Here is a 19,029-nt window from a genome sequence, read left to right as displayed (position 1 = left end):
GCTGAAGTCAGTAACAAATTCTTAGTGACTTTATTGGGACAGGATYTCATTCCTTAATTTGCTTCAACATTACTCTGAGTGCTCCTCTGAATAGCACAGATGATTTATTGGAAAGCAATACTAGGGCATGTCATACCCAGTCGTTAGGATTACCTTGGCTCATCATTACTCTTTCTGCGAACTGAATTTTAAACATTAATATTAGATGGCTGTTCATAAAAAGGAGACCCATTAAAGACAATCATATCATATGTGCTGTCATATGCTGTTCTGCTATTAAAAAGAAAAAAAAAGATGATATTCTTTATAGCCATTGCCTAAAAAGACCAAGGGACAAAGTTGGAATAAAGGATATGAACTCTAAACTATCAAGGAAAAAAAAAAACCCTATGCTTTCTTAAACGTAGCCAGCAATTAAAACATTGATTTTTGTGTCTTCTATAATTTGTTCCCAGATGTTAAGTTTTCATTACTAAAAGCTGGACCTTTACTGAAGACAAGAAATAGCTCTTTACAAAAAAAGAATAAAATGCAGATATTTTATTGATCAAAACTACACTTTTCCGTGTGCAGACGATCTTGTGACTCTTGAAAGCAACTACCAGAAGAGCAAAACCAGTAACTTCCATGTGAAGGACTGAAATGACCACAGTATATTTGCTGGCATGCTTCTTGTGTTGGTATAAAATGAGAAAAAAATTGCATGGAAAATTATTATTTCCTGTTATGTTGTTTAGAATCGACTTACAAACGCAGTTATGTGTTACTGTCACAAGGAAACGTCAATTTGTGACAGTATAGCCTTTACTTACTAGTGAACATGCTAATACATGCAGAACTGTCTCCCTGGCTATTTTGATAGTGACAGCTTTCAGCAGAAACATTCAGACTTCTTCATTTAAATGTGGCATGCAGTCAGAGATTAAGATCTAATCTTTCAACTCTAGATGCTTTTGCCTAGAATTTCATAGCGTTCATCAGCAATTCAACATTTAAAAATACAAATATGTCAAAACCATGATACAAGGCCATAGAACATGCCACCTTCATCCATGAAGGACGTCAATAGTTTTGACACCACAAATGTGGAAAAGGAAAATTGCCTGGGTAATCTGAATCGAAGCTTAACTCATATGGTAAACTGATCCTTTGGAATGAGTGGGACTCCTTCTGTGGCATGGCTGCAGAGGAGCAGATATGGGAGCCCTTTAGATTGGCCTAACTATATGGTTGAGTGCATGTTCCTCCTTGGACCACTTCTGTGTGTCCCATTACATAACTCCAGCATCCTCACACATGTCTGGATCTCCGTGCCCAGTGGCAGTGGCCAAATCTAGACTCTGCGTTTGCCTCACATCTTTTATTACATCTGCCAAGAAATAATTTAGTTTGTTGTTGTTGCTATTGACAGCACTATTTTAGTTTGCAGTTCTTTATTCTGCTTTTTTGCTTTTTCTGTAGTCTGTTTTTTCCTTAATGTGACATCTTTGTGCAAACATATGCATGTGATGAAAACCAAAGAGATTTATTGCATTTTGTATGCAATGTATTAATTTGTATTATATGCCTAATATAGAGGAAAGGGGAAATGGCCTGCATAATAGAACAGGAGATTTGGTTTTAACTATGTAATTTCTCTCTTGTCTCCATAGTAGTGAATATACAAATATAAAATACATAATCTATCTCCTCCTTCAAAGATATCAACGTACAATTAAAACCCACAAGGCTTGACAACCTGTTGTCAAGTTGTTTAAGCAGTTGTTTTAGAATCTGACAGACAAACCTATAAACAAACCGTAGAGCACCAGATTGTGGCATGAGGCGGCATCATCACGTGGCTCCCTCAGTCATCTCAGAATTTGGAAGACAAAAAAAGTAGAGGAATACTTTTTTTTTCCTTGAATAAATAACAGTTTAATTACATTATAGAAATAAAATATGATATGGTAGTAATACACTGGGAAATCTGACAGAAATGCTCTTCTGCTACTGGTAGGTAAATGGTCAAAGCTACTTTTAATGACAATCTGAACAGTACTTGTGTACAAACTATTATACAGGTTGCTAACGAAAGATATTGCAGCAGTTGCAAGGATGTTACCAGCTCAAACAAACATCTAATGATACAATATTCTTCTAAGAGGAAGTAATAATGTTAGATTTACAGACAATAAAGAGTTATGTTCTCCACTTTGAAACACTGGAAATAAAAAGCTCAGGTAATCCAATTTCTTTACCTCATATTATCACAAGGAAAGATTTTTTCCTTTCTCTATGAAACAGCATCCCAAGAGACCCTGTAAACAGTTTATTCAAAGGTAGTATTTGAGATGTCACAGCAACTTCAACAATTGTCCTAGYCTACAATTACAGACTTTTTAGGCCACTGCTTGTACAGATGACTTTTTTATTTTTCACTTATTTACATACATTCAGCCCAATAACAGCAGGTAAAATGCGCTGTCTATCTCACAATAGACACACTAACATTTTTTTGTCAAAAGGCCAGTGCAAGAAAACATGGATAGTGATTGCACAGCATTGAGGAGATTATATTCTACAAATATACAATTAGACTGTTGAGAATCCTAACTCTGCACACATGTGACATAGATGGTCTTCTTTATAGATACACAACACCTGAAGGTGGTAAGTATACATAGCTGAACTATAGTTATTTGATGACAGTGTGGGTGGTGGTGGCACACAGTTAYCATTTGGCTGTGCTATCACTAAGTGAAGGTAGACAACTGCAAATTAGGAATACCTAAAGCAGAAGTTTTAGTACAGCTAATCTTGGAACGGCTACGGATTTTCTAATGACAGAGTAGTTCTATTCAGTGCGCAACTTGCAGGGAAATTGTTGCCAGCTCTTTAATAAATGGTTGTATGTGAACCGACACAGTTCCCAGAGCGTTAGAAAAACTCATTATGCAGTGAAGATAGTGATGATAGACAGCAATGTTTCACAGGATGCTATTTCTTATTATATCAGTAAGCACCAATTTAAGTGCCAAGACAGCCCCATTGTCCCATGATTTATCATGTAAAATTTAGAACTTGAGTACACAACATAAGTCCACGAAATTTGCATTTAGTTCACAAGAAGACAGTTTCAAAAATGGCTCTTAAAATACTTTTACATTTCAAGTGGGCCTTCCCCACCTGCCAGTGCCTAGAGGATTGCTTTAGGATGCACGACATCTAGATAGGAGAAAGGTCTTTGAGAAGGACGCACACATCCTATGGGAATGCTCTTGCCATGCTACATCAAGTCTTCGCTGAGCTTGAACCTCCACTGTCCTGGTGCCCAAAGCAACTTGGCCTTTCATGCTACTGACTGCTCTGACTTGCACTGAGATATCAGAAAGGCCATGGGGACATCAAGTCATCCAGGAGCTCCGGCCGTACTCCCTTTCCTTTAGCAACCCCCAAGAAAGGGCTGCAGGATAGTGCACAGCGGGCCCCACTAGCCCCATGCCAAAAAAAAGGGAATATCCTCTTTTGTGCCTCCTCCCAGGCAACTAAGCTGGCTTAACAGTGATTTGGCAGAAATCAGCCTGAACAACATCAGGAGATGGTCCAAGTACAAGGCAGCAGAAGGCAAGGCTCAATACCTCTGACTTAGAATGAAATTACAGGACAGCCATGTCCCAAAGGCTCCTTCAAAAACATGCTCTTCGATAATGTCCCAGATGGCAAAAAACAGTTCTGTCATGGAACAAAGTTGCAATATTCATTCAATAATTTCTCCTTCCTTGCCTTGAAGCTGATGGTGTCAAACCTTGCCAACTGTATCCTAGCTTCACAGTGAGACCCACCTCATTGCAAACAGTAAGATTTAAATACTAAAGAACATAAAAGAAATTGCCATTCATATCTGGTGTTCTCAGTTTTCAGGAACACCTTCAATACCCACTTTCAGGTTCCAGAGCTGGCTCATGCCATTCTCTGCCTCCTGCTTCACCTCATTCCCAAGTGTAACTAAAAGGCTACTTTCCCTAACACATGCATGCATCTCCGTGCGGATCTGCATCTTCTGAATATGGTACCTTCATCACTCCCCAGTTGGAAGAACTCAATTTTAGAAACAGRATTTGTGTGCAAAGCGTGCAACAAGAAAAACAGTTTACATTTGGTCAGAGTGTCCTATCTTAGTTATGCTACCATGACTCACACTCATTAGTGTACTTACACACACACACGCACACGCACACACATAGATATTTACTTATATACACGCTCACACAATAAGAAAATGTCTAAGTCTGACAATATTTCCTCCTCTCTTAGTGAAGACCGGAGTGTGGCATCGCAGGCTCTGAGTCTGCTTAGACCTGGGATACAGGAATGCAACAGAGTTCAAGTATACATCAACTGCACAGTGAGGGCATTACACATTGCGTCCTACACATGCTGTCTTCAGAGGTCCAGCACCAGCATGGCACTAAAAACGATTGCCCACTAAGGGAGCCAATATCCAGGACCTTCTCTTTTCAGTGTTCATATTCACACAGGGCCCGAGAGACGGGCAAGAGTCTGTACAACAGTGAATGTCCTTCTGTATAAACGCAGTGGTATTTAAAAGTCTGGACCAGTGCATTYCTCTCTTATATTCCTTCTCTATTCCCTTGTTGCTGTTATTCTCGTATGCATGTGAAAATAAAAGGTAATGGGGAAATAATTTTAGTAGAAGAACACAAAGCCTCTGCTCTAAGTCCACAGAAGACCACTAAAAGTGTAAAATTTTTAGTATAACTCATAGGAATTGTTCAAACACAGCAAGTGTTTTCAATGGGGTTTACATACCACACGTTTCACATTATTTCCACATAAGTCTACCGTATCACTTTGTTTAATCAGACAAATATCAATAACACAGATTAAAACAGCATACAATTCACAGGACACAACACATTTTACAAAATCTCTAAAACTCAGCACTGCCGCTTTTGGAAAAAAAAATTAAAAATTCCTATTACTTACAAACGTGAAATACATTACACATTGAAATGAACACCATGATTACACAGCTTTTTCTTATTTGATGGTATTGTTTTAGGATGCATTAGTTTTCAATTAGGTTTCACAATTTGTCTTTACATGCCCAGAAGGAACTTCTGCTAATTCGGTATTTTCACTGTGCTCTTTCAGAAAACTCACTATTATTCGGTAAATACTTTTTACAAGGAAAAAAAAGAAAACTTTTGAGAATTTCATTTGAAACCCTAATTGTAAAACTTGCAGGACTGGCTGATGGTAATGCTCTAAACACAATCATCGCTTAGCTTACAATGACAAACCAAGTAAAGTATTACAGGAGGGTACAAACACATTAAGCCACGGGTTTGGTTTTCTCTGTTGTTGTTGATTTATTTTTTCATTTTTTATTTTTCAAACTTTTTTTATTTTTCCCCCCTTCCTGCGCAACGCTGAGAAGTCTCAGGCCTACAACGCCTCAGCGGTTGTGTCCGTGGAGACAGACATGGTGACTTTGGCGATCTTCACTGTGCTCTTGATGCAGCTCTCGGCCGCCCGGTGGACGTTGCCCGCGTTGTTGGCGTGCTTGTGCTGGCAGTCGGACTCCATGCTGTTGTCGAGCGGCTGCGCGGCTCCCTCGCAGCTGGGGAACATGCTGCGGAACGCGTGCCGCAAGTCCTTGCTCCGCAGCGCGTAGATGATGGGGTTCACCGTCGAATTCAGCAAACAGAGCATGCTACAGAAGGCAAAGACAGTCTTGATGAGCTTGTTCATTTTCCCAAAGACATCGTACACCATTATGGCGAGGAGAGGGCCCCAGCATATGATTAGTACGACTAGGATAAGGACCAAGGTTTTGGCTAACCTGATGTCCATACGAGTTTGATCAGGCCTAGTGATCTGTACTTTCCCATCCTCCGTAGTCTGAATGATTATGCTTTTCTGAGTGCCACGCTGAATCATTCGAACAGCGTGACTGTGAGCCTTCCACAGTATGTACATGTAGGCATACACTATGAACAGCAAGAGCACGCTGGTGACCCCGATCCAGAACATCAGGTACGTCTCGTCGATGAGGGGGAATATGTCCGAACAGACGGAGTTGAGCTTTTTGCAGTTCCAGCCGAGCAGCGGAAGCACAGCTATGACGATGGCGATGGTCCACATGACGCAGAACGCCACGACGGCCTTTGGTCGGGTAACAATCCTTTTGTAGGCCAGCGGCCTGTGTATAGATATGTACCGGTCTATTGCCGTGAGGAAAAGGCTACCTACGGAGGCGGTGAAGGAGGCTGTAACTCCACCCAGTTTGAACAAGAAGACATTGGGGCTGTCCTTCCGGTGGAAAACGTGGAAATCAACAAAACTGTAGACAAAAATCACGCTGCCCAGGAGGTCGGCCACGGCCAGGCTGCCGATGAAGTGGTAGGAGGGTCGACACCGGAGGCTTCGGGAGTGGAGGATGACGCACAGGACGAGGAGGTTCTCCAGGACAGTGAAGGTGCCCAGCGTGAGGGACAGGACTGCAATAGCCAGCTGCTGGCTGGGGTTCAGGATCATAAAACACTCCATATCCATGAAGTTCTCCCCACACTGTATATTCTCATCGTTATCCTTAAAGGTGGAGAAGGACTTGTTGTAAAACTCTGTGATATTGATCTGATCGGATGGAATTATGCTCAACAGGGGATCATCTCCTGCAGTCATTTTTTCTTGGAATGGATCACCCCTGAAGGAAGAGAGGGGGAATTTCTGGGGATAGTATCCCAGCTTGGATGCCATGTCACCCTTCATGTCTTCGTACTGGATGTCGTTGGAGCCTGCATAAAGGAGATCTGTTGTAATCGTTCGGAAAGTGGTGTCCGCGAGGCCATCTAGAACTGACTTCATAACCCCGGTCTTGTTTTATGTTGGTTTCAGAGAGACTTGGGGAGRGAAAAACGCATCTGAGGAAACCCTAGAGGGGGAAAAGATCAAACTTCATTAAGATAAACAGGGAGAAACTCCACAAACAACTTAGTTGAACTGTGTCAAACAACATTGACCTTTCTCCTGTACACAGTGTAGGTCTAGTTGCGACCACCTGCAGTAGTGAGGATGAATCGGACACTTAAAGAGCAAACATCTGAAAATCACTAAAATCAGAATTTCACTAGAAAGTGGCTCATAAACAGAAGGTGCAGAAAGTGGAGTATGCTGCAGGGAAGTAATTTTCATTTCTCATCAAAATGCTTTGAGCCACTTCACCAGAAAGATTTTTCCCTAGATCCAAACTTAGGCTCTGATTGCAAAATGCCTTGTAGACCAATCTTCCTTGGGCTCGCTTCATTTAGACAACACCAAGCGCCACTGCAGGAATATCCTTAAACTGAACAATCCCTTTTATTGCTTCCCTTTCAGGAAGCATCACGAGTGCTGGACTCCTAAAAACAGGCAAAACAGAGGAGGAGTCAAGCACTCTGATCCTCACAAGTCACCCGGTATGCCCGTATATTCCCAATGTCCTGTTACAGTAATCTGAGGTCCAGTAAGATCCTAGATTTGCTATTGAAAAATTATTAGCAAGTTGTTTGTTTCATCTATAAGTAAAGAGAGCTTCAATACTCTTTATTACACATTAATTACACACATAACTTTTTCTCTCCTAGCCAAACCAAAGCAACTGGAATGCCTCGACCACATGAAAGAGGTGTTTTTTTACCCAGCTCTATCCATAATTCCAGGAAAAGTGAGTAGCACTGCTAAATCTGTGCCTGTAACAGAGACCTATTTTATTCAAATTAGAAGCCTCAAGCAGAGCTGCTGCCTAGAAAAACAGGGCACAGTGGTGTTTGGGCTGGAGTGCCCAGGGAGGTTGTGGAGTCTCCTACTCTGGAGGTCTTCAAAACCCACCTGGATGCCACCCTGTGCCACATGCTCTAGGTGTGCCTGCTTGAGCAGGAAGGTTGGACTAGATGATCTGTAGAGGTCCCTTCCAACCTTAAATGTTCTGAAATATTCTGAAATATTCTGATCCAAAACTCAGGCAAAGAGGACTAGGAGCCTCTGCTTATGCAAAACTCATGGAAATGTAACTCTTCCCGTTGAGGACATCCTTAGATGTTGGGATCCCAAGAGAAGGGCCCCAGGCAGTCATAGCTCTGAGTCCAACCATGTCCAGCCTTCATACACAGGTGATGACTTGTGCGGGACTTAAGTCCTGATGGGCTGCTGTTGGAAAAACGTTCATCAGCATCTCAGCATCTTACATGCATTGACATGGAAGAGATTCTATAGCTCTGCTTATACTGCTCCCCTTTATACCATTTTCCTCATATAACATGCCTTTAATAAGCATTGAACATCTGCTTTAAGGTGCCTTTCCATGGCCAGAGTGGCACAGAGCGGTCTTAATTTAAGGAAGAGACAGAATTACTGCTTTTGTGTGCTACAGCACTGCTGCATCTGCTATGGGACATGTAGACAATTACATCAGCACCAGTAATACTAAAAGCTTCTTCATGCACTTAGAGCAGAGGAAATTGTTTGAAACACCGAAGGAATTAGTGATACCATGTACAATCTCGTAATGACTTAATCTGTGCAATTCATACAGTTGACGATAAATGGCTGGAAAGGCCATGAGATATTAGCAGCTAAAATCCAGAGTACCAATCACATCAGCTCCTAAAGAGGATACTCGTGCAGCAAGTGATATAGATCAGCTTTTCCTTTAAAAACAAGAGGAAAAGGCTTTCTCTCTACAACAACGCAAATACCTAAAAATAGACAAAATCATCAGCATTTCCAAAACAAAGTGGAGATCATTTGGCTAGTGAGACTTTTTAGTGCACTTATATTTGGCAGCATCTGGACACTCCAGACTTTTTACACAGTTCACTAATATGAAGCCTTCCATTTGGTTCAGCAGGCCTGGACAGTGCTTTTTTAAAGGAAACRCACGAACCCAGCTCTCCAGAAAACAGTGCAACTTCAGTAGCACAAACAAGAAGCATAAACAACACAGCAACACTTGTCAGGATGGTCTAATGCACAACACAGGCACTTGCTGCGTCAACTTTTGCAGGCCCCTTGGCTCAGCAGAGCAATAAAATAATTATAAAACAGACAGACAATCCTAAACAATGTTAAAGAACTTAATTTTGAGGCTTGGAGCAGCGAGTGAGGGAAATGTCACAGAGCTGTGCATTGAAAATGAACGTCACTAGACTGAACATACGGCCCTCTTCTGCCAGAAGGTGCTTTACAGCTGTTCCTAGTAGATTTTGCAGATCCTACGTGTTGCAAAAATTGACCCTGCTAACAAGTGACAAGTCTGCTTCGGGGTGAAATCTGGCAACTTCAGTCTTGGCATAGTAACACTAGTTTTAAAAGAAGAGTGAAGAATGTGTTATTCATTTGAAAACTCAGAAAAATCCTACATATAATCAAGGAGGTCTGTAAACATGTGAAGATGGCTGTGGTGTTCTCTGTGACGCCAGCTCACGTCTGACAGAAGGAAGACAACCATCTCAATGATTAAAGCCACAGCCCCATGTTGAGAAGATTATGTTCGAGTAAAGCTTCAAAAATCATACGCAACTGAGCACTTCTGCCGGAGAGACAAACAAACTGTTACGAGGTGCATAGCCCCTGCTGGAGTCATGTTTAGTAGACATGTGCCCATAGAAAGGTACACGCCGTGCCTCAACCCCTACCTTTTGTTTGAAATACAAATGAGAGAACGTGAATTCCTGGGCGCGCTTTTAAAGGTGTCACTGAGTAATGTGACAATATCGCCGTGCCCGCATATGCTCTGCTAACAACACGGTTAATGGGATCAGCAGAGGCAGGGCTTACTTGGAATTTCAATGATTTTTTTTTTCCTTCTGTATTTTTACATTGAGATTATTACAGTAATTTCCACCTTATTGTTTCTGCAAAGAGTTTTCTTTGAGAGTGCTTGGGAGTTCATTAGCAGCGTAGTTTAGGCTTTGGGGGATGCAGCTGACATTAATTTTGTTTTTGTTTGCTGCTGGGAATATCATAATTGGAAATTTCTAGCAGTATGTGTGCATGCACCTATTCAAGCAGCAGTTGATTTTTATTAAAGTTGCAGTAAAACAGCTCTTCGCATGATCTGGCATTGTACTTTACCACACTTCAGTTTGTTTGAATTCAGATACTAGCTTGCCCCAGTGCAAGCTCCAGCACTGAGCTGCAGCAACTTTTTCACAGCCGACCAGTAAAAAGGCCAGGAAGGGGACTCCACACGTGCACCCAGGCCACCCTCTGCGGCTCAACCTGGTGCAACCCAAACCACGACTGCCCGAAAGCCACTGCTGGCTGCTAMGGGGGATACGCTGGGAGCCTTTGCAGCTGCTTCTTCTCCAGCCTCTCTTGAGGACAAAGGGGCTCAGCCCAAATCCCGGGTCCTCGGAGGCTCCCGGTGACAGCTCCGCACTGCAGCAAAGGTCCCTGCAGGACAGCGTGGCTCTCAAAACTTCCCGTGCAACCACCTGMCTGCGCGCAGTGATCAGCAATGGCAAGGAATTTCAACCACGGGGAGACATTGAAAAATGGACACAAATTTCAAGCATCTTGTATCTTCAGGAATAAAACCACAACAAGATACAGTCGTACGCTACCTCTCCCAGCAACCTGTGGCTTTTGCTTGGCACTGCCAGCCTGGCTGTGCAGAGTGGCTGCCACTAGATGGAGCGGCTTTTRCAAACACATTGGCCAGACGTCTTTCACATGCAAAGATTTAATTTTGTCCAGCCTATTCTTCCAGCCTGCTTTACTGGGGCTCGACCATATACAGGGGCAGGCACCAACTCAGAGCTGAGGACACTCCAAGCTTGGTAAGTCTTAGCCCTCAAACTGAAGTAATTAGCGAGGAGTAGGTRAATCTCATCACTGCCCTCCACTGCGTGGTTATACGTAGCCTATTAAGAGGCCTTGGGACACTATCAGAGACCTCTTAGATCAAATGCAACATAGATAATATGCAGAAAGCTGGTAATTCATCTCAGGCATCATCAGGAAGAATTACACCTCCCACAGACTTYTAGTTGGTCCCCAGGACCAGTTTACTCAGAGAACAAGAACATGACTTCAGCAAGATGCCATTACCTATCTTCTCATACTATTTGGGGCAAGAGAAAGAGCTGGCAACTTCTTATAGCCATCCAAAAAGGGATGAATTTATTATGTTTTTCAAAACAGRATGATTGATAGAGCAATTTTAATAGTCTGAATAGAAACAGTGAACATTTGACGTTCTTCCTCAGAAAGTAATTATGAGCAATACAATGATGCTACTGATAACTGAAGAAATGTTGATGCAGAAAGAAAAGGAATCAAAACAAGAAAGAGAAATCCACAATCAAGCCGCCCTAGTTTCTATTTYAGAAAATATTTTGATCTCTGTGTTTATACATTCCCTCTATGATACCCACAGCTAATTAAGAACAGGCTAAAGGACAARTAGGTATAATTGAAACATTGGTTAGGAATGCACAAAAATATGTAAAGGCAATTTCCTTACATATGCATGTCACAAGGCTTGTCAGGTTAGGTTTGTGAGTCCTTCAGAGAAGGGCTTGATCTTTCAGTAAGCCTGTACAGTGCCCAGCACTGCGCAACTCCAGCCAAACTGGGTCCACTAGGTGCTGCCACTGCAGGGATAGCAGTAATTTATACTCACGGGTGGTTGACTGAAAGCAATGGGTGAAAGCAATGAGATCTACCACAGTAAGTGTTGGCCTCGGGGAATGAGAACTGTCCTATAAAATGAAAATTTATATGCCTAATAATTGCCTTATCCCATATGGTGATGAGCAATAGTACTTTGAGATGAGAGCTACGCTTCCGAGCCCGAGAGAAGGAAATGCAGAGGCTGAGAAATGGCACCTTAAGGCTCACGAACAAGAAATGAGAAAAAAAGTAAAAGAAGACGTGAAAGCAACGTTTTCTTATTCATCTTGCTTACGATTGTCTTCTTTATCACTTTACTACTGCCTCTCCAATACCATGCAACTTTTAGGCTGTAAATGTCAAATATCCTGTCAYTCCTAATTTATGAAAACTTCTATTCACTTCAGCGGGAATTTTCTCCGGATGAGGCATCAGGAGGGAGCACCGATGTGGGATAACTGTGTATCTGTGAGGCACCTCCGTGGTGCAGCAGCAGCCACGATCAGCTGTGGGGTAAACGAGGGCATGCCAGCACTGAACCAAGACCCATCCTTGCGTAACCCCCTGGTATCTACTGCAAGTTGACTCCTAATTAGTGCAAAATTAGTGCGGAACCACAGTTACACGGTTAATGGTTAGTTATGTTGAATTAGCATACTAATTGCACATTACCGGGATGGAGGCTGGCTTGTTCTCATTTGGGGACAAACCACCCCAAAGTGAAAAATAAAAAGGGACTTCCTCCCTCCCTCTCTTCCTCCCTCCTGGGTTTTGCTAGATATGTGTGCTCTTAATTTAACGCAGGCAGGACGTGCAGGCAGGAAGACCGAGCGGCTGCACCTTTTCTCCAGCAGCAAATACGCACGGCCAGGTACAGGGGGGTCCAGGCACGAGGCTGAAGTCCCTGCTCCGTTGGTTAGACACAGGCCTTGAGCTCTGCTCTCCGAGGGGAGCGTGCTGGCAACCTCTGCGCTGCCTCCGACGGTTTGAGCTGCTCCRGGTCGTCTCCATAATTAAACACCCAGAAAGGCAGGCACTAATTCGTATTGCRGCAGCCAGGGAGCGCACCTGGGATGCGAGAGGCTTAGGCTAAAGCCCTTGCCCGGGATTAAGCAAACCCAAGATTAGAATTTTGTTGTTTCCCATGTCCAGAAAAACACCTGAGTCGCTCAGCTGCGGGGGAAAGAGCAGGGAGAGCTACCCCTGCTCGCCTGCAAAAAACCTCAAGGTCTGGAGTCCACTCCATTCCCAGTTCTGAAAGTCCAGGTTTTAAAATACAAGCCACTACTCTGATTCTAGTCAAGAAAAAGTAGAGAAGTCACAAACAAGCGAAAGGGACCAAGGGGGTTATGGCAATGAGAAACTACCCAGCTGTGCGGTGTTTTGGGGGAAAGGAGAGACCGCAGCAGCGGTGAACTTCCACCAACCAAAGGAGGGCACAAACAGGTGGTTTTAAGAGCTTTCACTGATACCTTATGCATGGTAATTTCTTTTAAAGAGGGAATTTTGGGATACGATGGGGAGGCTTGCTGAAGTGGGGAAGGCTCAGGTGAAAAGGAAACAGTGGAGCAAGGGCGACCTGCAATTTGCTTCCGATCAGCTACAATACAGGGACGCMTTTCCCAGTAAAACGAAACTAACAGTAAGAAAGTCAGCTGGATACAGTTTTATGGTATTCACATCTAAGTAAGGGAGAACTCATTAAGATGATCAAATATGAACTCAATCTTCTCCTTTAACGTAAGGATTTATTTTGAATTTCAATGTTCCAACAGAAATTACTTGGCTTTCTACATCTTTTCCAACCCTTCTCTAATGTCAAAAGGTGCAGACGCTTAGTGCTGCCGAGTAGAATTGACATAAATTTTAAACGCAGAGACAGAGAAGCCCAGCAAGGTGCAAAAGACATGGGTCCGAGCACTGAATCTCCTGGACGTATCCAGAAGAGACAGCAGCTTAACACAGTAAATGCAGTTGAAGAGACAAACGCAATGTGAAAGAGCAAAGCAGGACAGAAAAGCCTCAGACTCCACTGAATGATAAATGCTAACGGTTCCCAGAAGAATGCAATGTCTAGAGCATGGGAACTGGGGGATAAACACACGCATTAGCAAAAAGAAAGTGATATCTATTCCAAGAAAACGGCATGCATGTAATGTCTACAGCAGAACAAAAAAAGGACATGGATTCATCCCAGCAGAAAATTCTACTGAACTTTATTAAAAGAGTAAAGATTAGAGACAGAACAACAGGATAAACACGACGCTCCAGGGAGAAGTCTTAATAAAACTGCAGAGAGTACATGTCTTCCCCCACCAAGGKGACTGGGCAGAAACGAGTTTTAATCAAGGACTGGGCTAGGTAGGAGAGAGATGCTGAGCACAAAAATAACTCTGGCTAGGGGATCAGTGGAAACAGGACTGGGACAAGGGACAGACGGCAACTACTGGCCATGCAGTGAAYGGGAGAAGTCCAAATAGGACATGGAAATGCAGGAGCCAAAGACCCAAGGGAAGACTTTACACCCCTTCTGCTCTCCAAGACCTTCAGAGAGCCCTTCCCAAGCTTGTGGATTTCAGGTCTCGCCACCACTCAAGAGCTGACCCCACTGCAATAACTCGCTCTTCTGGAAGCCCGTTTCTGATCCGTATTCAAAGGGTGAAAAAAGAAGCAAAAGGCTTGGAGAAGCCATCTTGAGTAAGGACATGCAAAAAGACATGGATTTACACACAGGCCTGAGTGAGGACCATCACAAGAGAACAGAGGAGTAGATACAGCAGATATAGATGGAGACATTAATAAAACCAAGCTGTTTAAGAAAAATGAAGCACAATATACATACCTCAGAGGTGGAAAGGAAGACAGAGCACTCGGATGGAGCTGCTGAACAACCCATTAGATGGTATAGCCCACACAAGGAAAAAGGCAAGAAGTGTTTATGGATGAGGAGAGAAGATGAGCAGCATAGTGCAAAGCAATATTCCTTCTCAGGAGCCTACTCTGAAAACTGTTATTAGTCCACCAAATATTGCCAGTCCTCAGAAGGCAGGAGAGAAAAGCTTGTGGTGAACGTGATGTCCCACAGCATCAGCACCAGTGAAGGATGGAAACAGGCACTCCAATTAAGAAATGCAAAACGTTCTTTCATTTCTGGTGCTGTCTGGCCTTTCACAAATTTTAAATAAGCACAGATAACGCTCTTCCTAGCTRCTCTCAGAATATAATGATATTCAAATATACTGCCTTCGCACACACAAACAACTTGTGAAATTATTTGCCAGCATATTAAGCCACTACACCAGATTGCTTGGCAATGGTGCATGTCTTTGAAATATGCAGATGCTTCTCGTTTTTWAAAAAAAAAAGGAGAGAGGGAGAAGAGAGGAGAAGATGTGAGAAGGAATTACAGTAGAACATGATAGCAGAGTAGACGGAACAACAAAATGCAGAAAGACTCCCACCAATATGATACTGTATTTGAAGAAACAGTTTAAAGATATTGAGGGATGAATTATGACGGATGAATTATGACTTTTTATTTTATATATATATAAAAGTGTGTGTGTGTATGTGTATATATATATATATATGGTGTGTGTATATATATATATATGGTGTGTGTGTGCACATAAGCTTACAGACGGGCACGCACACACACAAACACACACACATGCCTACAGGAACAACTAAGCAAAGTCTCACAAATGCTGCAGTCAGTAGTGTTTGTCACGCGTAAACTCCTATTCTGCTGCCAAAGGATCAGCAGACAAGCTAAAAGTGTAGGTACAAAAAATATAGGCAAGATAACTGGAGAGTATCATTTTAAATTCCCCCATACACAGCCTTCCTGAGAAAAAGCAAGAGTCTAAAATTAGTGTATCTATCACTGAGATCCTCTAAAAAATATTATATATACATACACATACATACATATACACACTCCAAACCTATTTTACATAATTTTCCTACTCCGAACTCCAGTCCTGCACTATATTAAATAGAACCAAGACTGCCTAAATATAATGGTTCCTTAGGGCAGCAAGCCCATTTCTCATTTTTACCAAAAAGGGGAGAGGGAAGGGGCTGAGCCCTAAAAAAAATGCTAATAACAAACTTGGAAAGGTTTCCTAAAATGCAACTATGAAAATTATTCCAGTGAGGGCTGAAGCTGAATTTAGAGTATTCCCTAATTAACTGCTTCTGTTCAGTACTTTTTAGTGAGTAAACGTGCTTTTCTCAGGGAGATTATACAATTGCCATAAAAACACGGATTTTAGATATGGGGTCGAGGAAACACAGGATCGGGTAAAAATTGATGACATATGCTCTCAACCTACAGATTAAAGGCAAAATCTGAAATGTATAAAGCATTATACAGCTTCATTAACAGCCTGGCAAATGGCATTTTATTAACTAAYGCAAGAGGGAAATATCTATTTTATCTGTACTTTGGATGTGGGTAGCTTGCTCAAAAAAAAAAAAAAAGAAAGTGTTCCCACTCAAGAGAGGCAGAACTGGGCTGGCAATGTGCATATTCATAATGCCCCTGCGTGAGGCACAGGCGTCATACTAAAACGTGGTCCAACCTTATGTTGCCAACCAAATCATTTTTCATGGGTAACAATGGCACCTTCAGGAAGCAGAGAGGGGGGAAAAAAAGTTCTTTCTAATGAGAAATTGATTTATAAGTCATTGCAACCATTTCAAAAGGACAGGTCACTGCTGGTTTCAATGACCATCAACAAAGCCAGGGAGTCTGAAAGAGCTCCAGTTCTGGGGGGGTGGAATTCAGATCCCACCAGCAGCAGCAATTAGACATGMACCTTCTGCACCCGTTCCGTGTCACTCTAGAGATGGAGATGTAAAGAGCAATACTGAGGAGCCAGGTTGTCACATTTTAGCTTTGCATTAATAACAAATGCTATCACTGCCTGTTCTGGCACATTTGCAAGCTTGCTTTTAAGTACAAGGGGCTGGCATGCATCTCCACTATAGACAGGAAAACAAGAGCAGCCTTGTTATGATTAAAAGGGTCTATTTCCCTCTGCCTTCTGTCTTCTGTGTCCATCTGCACAGCTGCTTTGAACTTGGCCAAATCCCAGTGTTAGGGTCGCCCGCAGTACATATTTTAAATCAGCAGCAGCCTGCGAAAATTTGCTGCTCCAGTCGAGAAAAATCTCCAAATTCTCACTTAAATCGTCGATGAGTGATTCCGTAGAACATTCATCATCTTAGATGGCCTCAACTATTTGGAAAATTGCAGCCAAATGCATCTAAAAATCATTTACTGTTTCATGAGGAGAATCAGATAAAGCCAATATAGACATATGCAAAGAAATGAAGGGAAATCACTGTGGACAGAAATGAATTCTGCAGATGCCAAGATCTGATTGAGTGATTAAAGGGAGGGCACAAAGTTTCTGTCTGAGAAGTAATATGTCTTAGAACATGTGAACGTTGGGAAATGAGGTGCGGGAAAGACTGTGCATGGACAAGACCTGTAGAATCAGGAATGACAGCTTATTTATAAAGTTATCAGGCAATTTTAAGCACATATAACGGTTTGGGTTCTTACTGGGCTCTTCTCACCTATGTCTACTCCTCAGCTACGTCTACTCGGAAGGAAGGAGAGCCACACGCTCTGCTTCCCTAGAGAACRCACTTCCAGCACCAAAAACCTCTGCGGAGTCACAGTTTGCAAGGCTTTGGGATGGTCACATTAAAGAGACACAAGGACCAAAATCAGAAACGATCCAAAAGAAAGTTATGCCCTTCCTAAACTTCTGTTGCCCAATCAGAAGCCCACGAGGATGGAGGGAGAAACAGAGCCTTGCACTGGCTAAGCCCTGCCAGTCCGTCAGCGGCGCGTGGATGCCCACAACGCGCTCTTCGGTACACTCCAGCTCACACCACTCACCCAAGAACCACAGCCAGGGGCAAAGGCACCCGCCAACCCCATCCTCACCACCTCTCATAGCCTGGCTTTGCTTCCATCGTGAATTTTGTAGGTGATTTTATTTAAGTCCTGTGCTTTCAGGTGTTATTGAATGGCTTATGAGGCAAATTCATAGCAAAAGATTGATTTTTTTTTACCCAGCCAACTTCTTCTGTGCTCCCGTCCCTGGGCAAGAGATGCCCGCTAGCTCCATCCAACAATTATTGCTTTCATCAATTCTGGGCTTAAATGTTTTTATTCAAATGGCTCTGCATCTCATTCCAGAGACCAATGTATAATAAAGCAAGGATGTTCCCGGCTGCTACAAAACTAATTTTAACCTTGAGCAAATCAGGGATTACACATTCATCATTCAAACTATTTAAAGATGTTACATGCCCTTTTCCCCCCCTCGTTAATTTAATAAACTCTCRGCACAATAAATATTCCCCTTACAGTCGGAGATTCTTTTTCCTTTCTCGCAAAGAGAAAACCTGTGTTAGCAGTTGGTAGTAGGTGTTAATCCAAAAAGAATTAACTTCTGTAACCTAATTTTTACAGTGTGGCACATTTTATCATTAAATACTATCTTAACCAGCCCTGTGGTCCTTTGCATGATGCCGATGCATGTGAGCAGCACAGCCACCCCTAGCAGAGCACGCTGTATTGCTTCAAGAAAAGGTGAACAATAACAATGAAAACAAGAGGACAGATCATCTGAAGAAAATATATATATTTTTTTAATACACTGCTGAACCTCTAACATGTTAAAAAAGTCACACTATATTTTTAAAAAACTTACAAATAGCCAAGAAGGAGTAATTTTGCTATGTGGCACCTCTTTTCCTTCCGAAAGAAGAAAACTGTTAGCACATCCATTTACTGTCATGCAGAAAACAACACTCATGATAATTTTAAGGAGAAAAGAGGAAAACTATGGGCTCAATCTCCCGGCACCATTTTACTGATATCTGCCCGAAATCAAAGGGCGAAGAGCTCTCTGCCACCGAAGCCTCCTCGGTACCTACCTCGTGCAGAGGTGCTCGCGGCGGGGATGAGCAGACGTCTTGGAAACAAAAAGATGCCCATTTAAATCCAGCCCCTTGGGCTGCTCAGAATTATTTCTCAGCATCCGCCAGTTTCCCACGACAAAACACCACAGGAAGTTTAAAGTCGCCTTTTTCTTTTTTTTTTTTTCCCCCTGCCTTTTCCCTCCCTTCCCCGAGACCTCAGTATTTCACACCAAACTGAAGGCAGCGACCCCAGACCCTAGCGGGATGCCCTRGGCTCGGCCCCGAGCGGGGACATCGCTGCCTGCCACAGCGCGGACCGGCCTCGACAGCGCAGCTGGAGGGGAGAAACGGGAGGAASGGCGGAGAGGCGCGTGGGGAAGCGCGGCGGGTTCCCGTGCCGGCCCCGCGGGCGGCGCTCGG

General features: G+C 42.9%; 1 protein-coding gene across 1 annotated transcript; it reads right to left on the bottom strand.

The window, feature by feature from the left end:
• Positions 1-2,044: 2,044 nt before the first annotated feature.
• CNR1 (cannabinoid receptor 1) lies at positions 2,045-18,684 on the bottom strand. Its single transcript, XM_026038415.1, has 2 exons — positions 18,625-18,684; positions 2,045-6,940 (listed from the first exon to the last, which is right to left on the bottom strand). The coding sequence occupies exon 2, from the start codon at positions 6,871-6,873 to the stop codon at positions 5,452-5,454; it is 1,422 nt and encodes a 473-aa protein (XP_025894200.1). The 5' UTR covers positions 6,874-6,940; positions 18,625-18,684; the 3' UTR covers positions 2,045-5,451.
• Between the last annotated feature and the right edge of the window lie 345 nt (positions 18,685-19,029).

The sequence above is a fragment of the Nothoprocta perdicaria genome, unplaced genomic scaffold, assembly GCF_003342845.1.
Source record: "Nothoprocta perdicaria isolate Ctin4 unplaced genomic scaffold, notPer1 scaffold_21, whole genome shotgun sequence".
Lineage (NCBI taxonomy): Eukaryota > Metazoa > Chordata > Aves > Tinamiformes > Tinamidae > Nothoprocta > Nothoprocta perdicaria.
The sequence above is the reverse complement of the archived record's forward strand: the minus strand, read 5'-3'. Positions and strand labels throughout refer to the sequence as shown.

Coding starts and splice junctions, on each gene's coding strand:
- CNR1 (XM_026038415.1), bottom strand. CDS start 6,873: ATGAAGTCAGTTCTAGATGGCCTCGCGGACACCACTTTCCGAACGATT.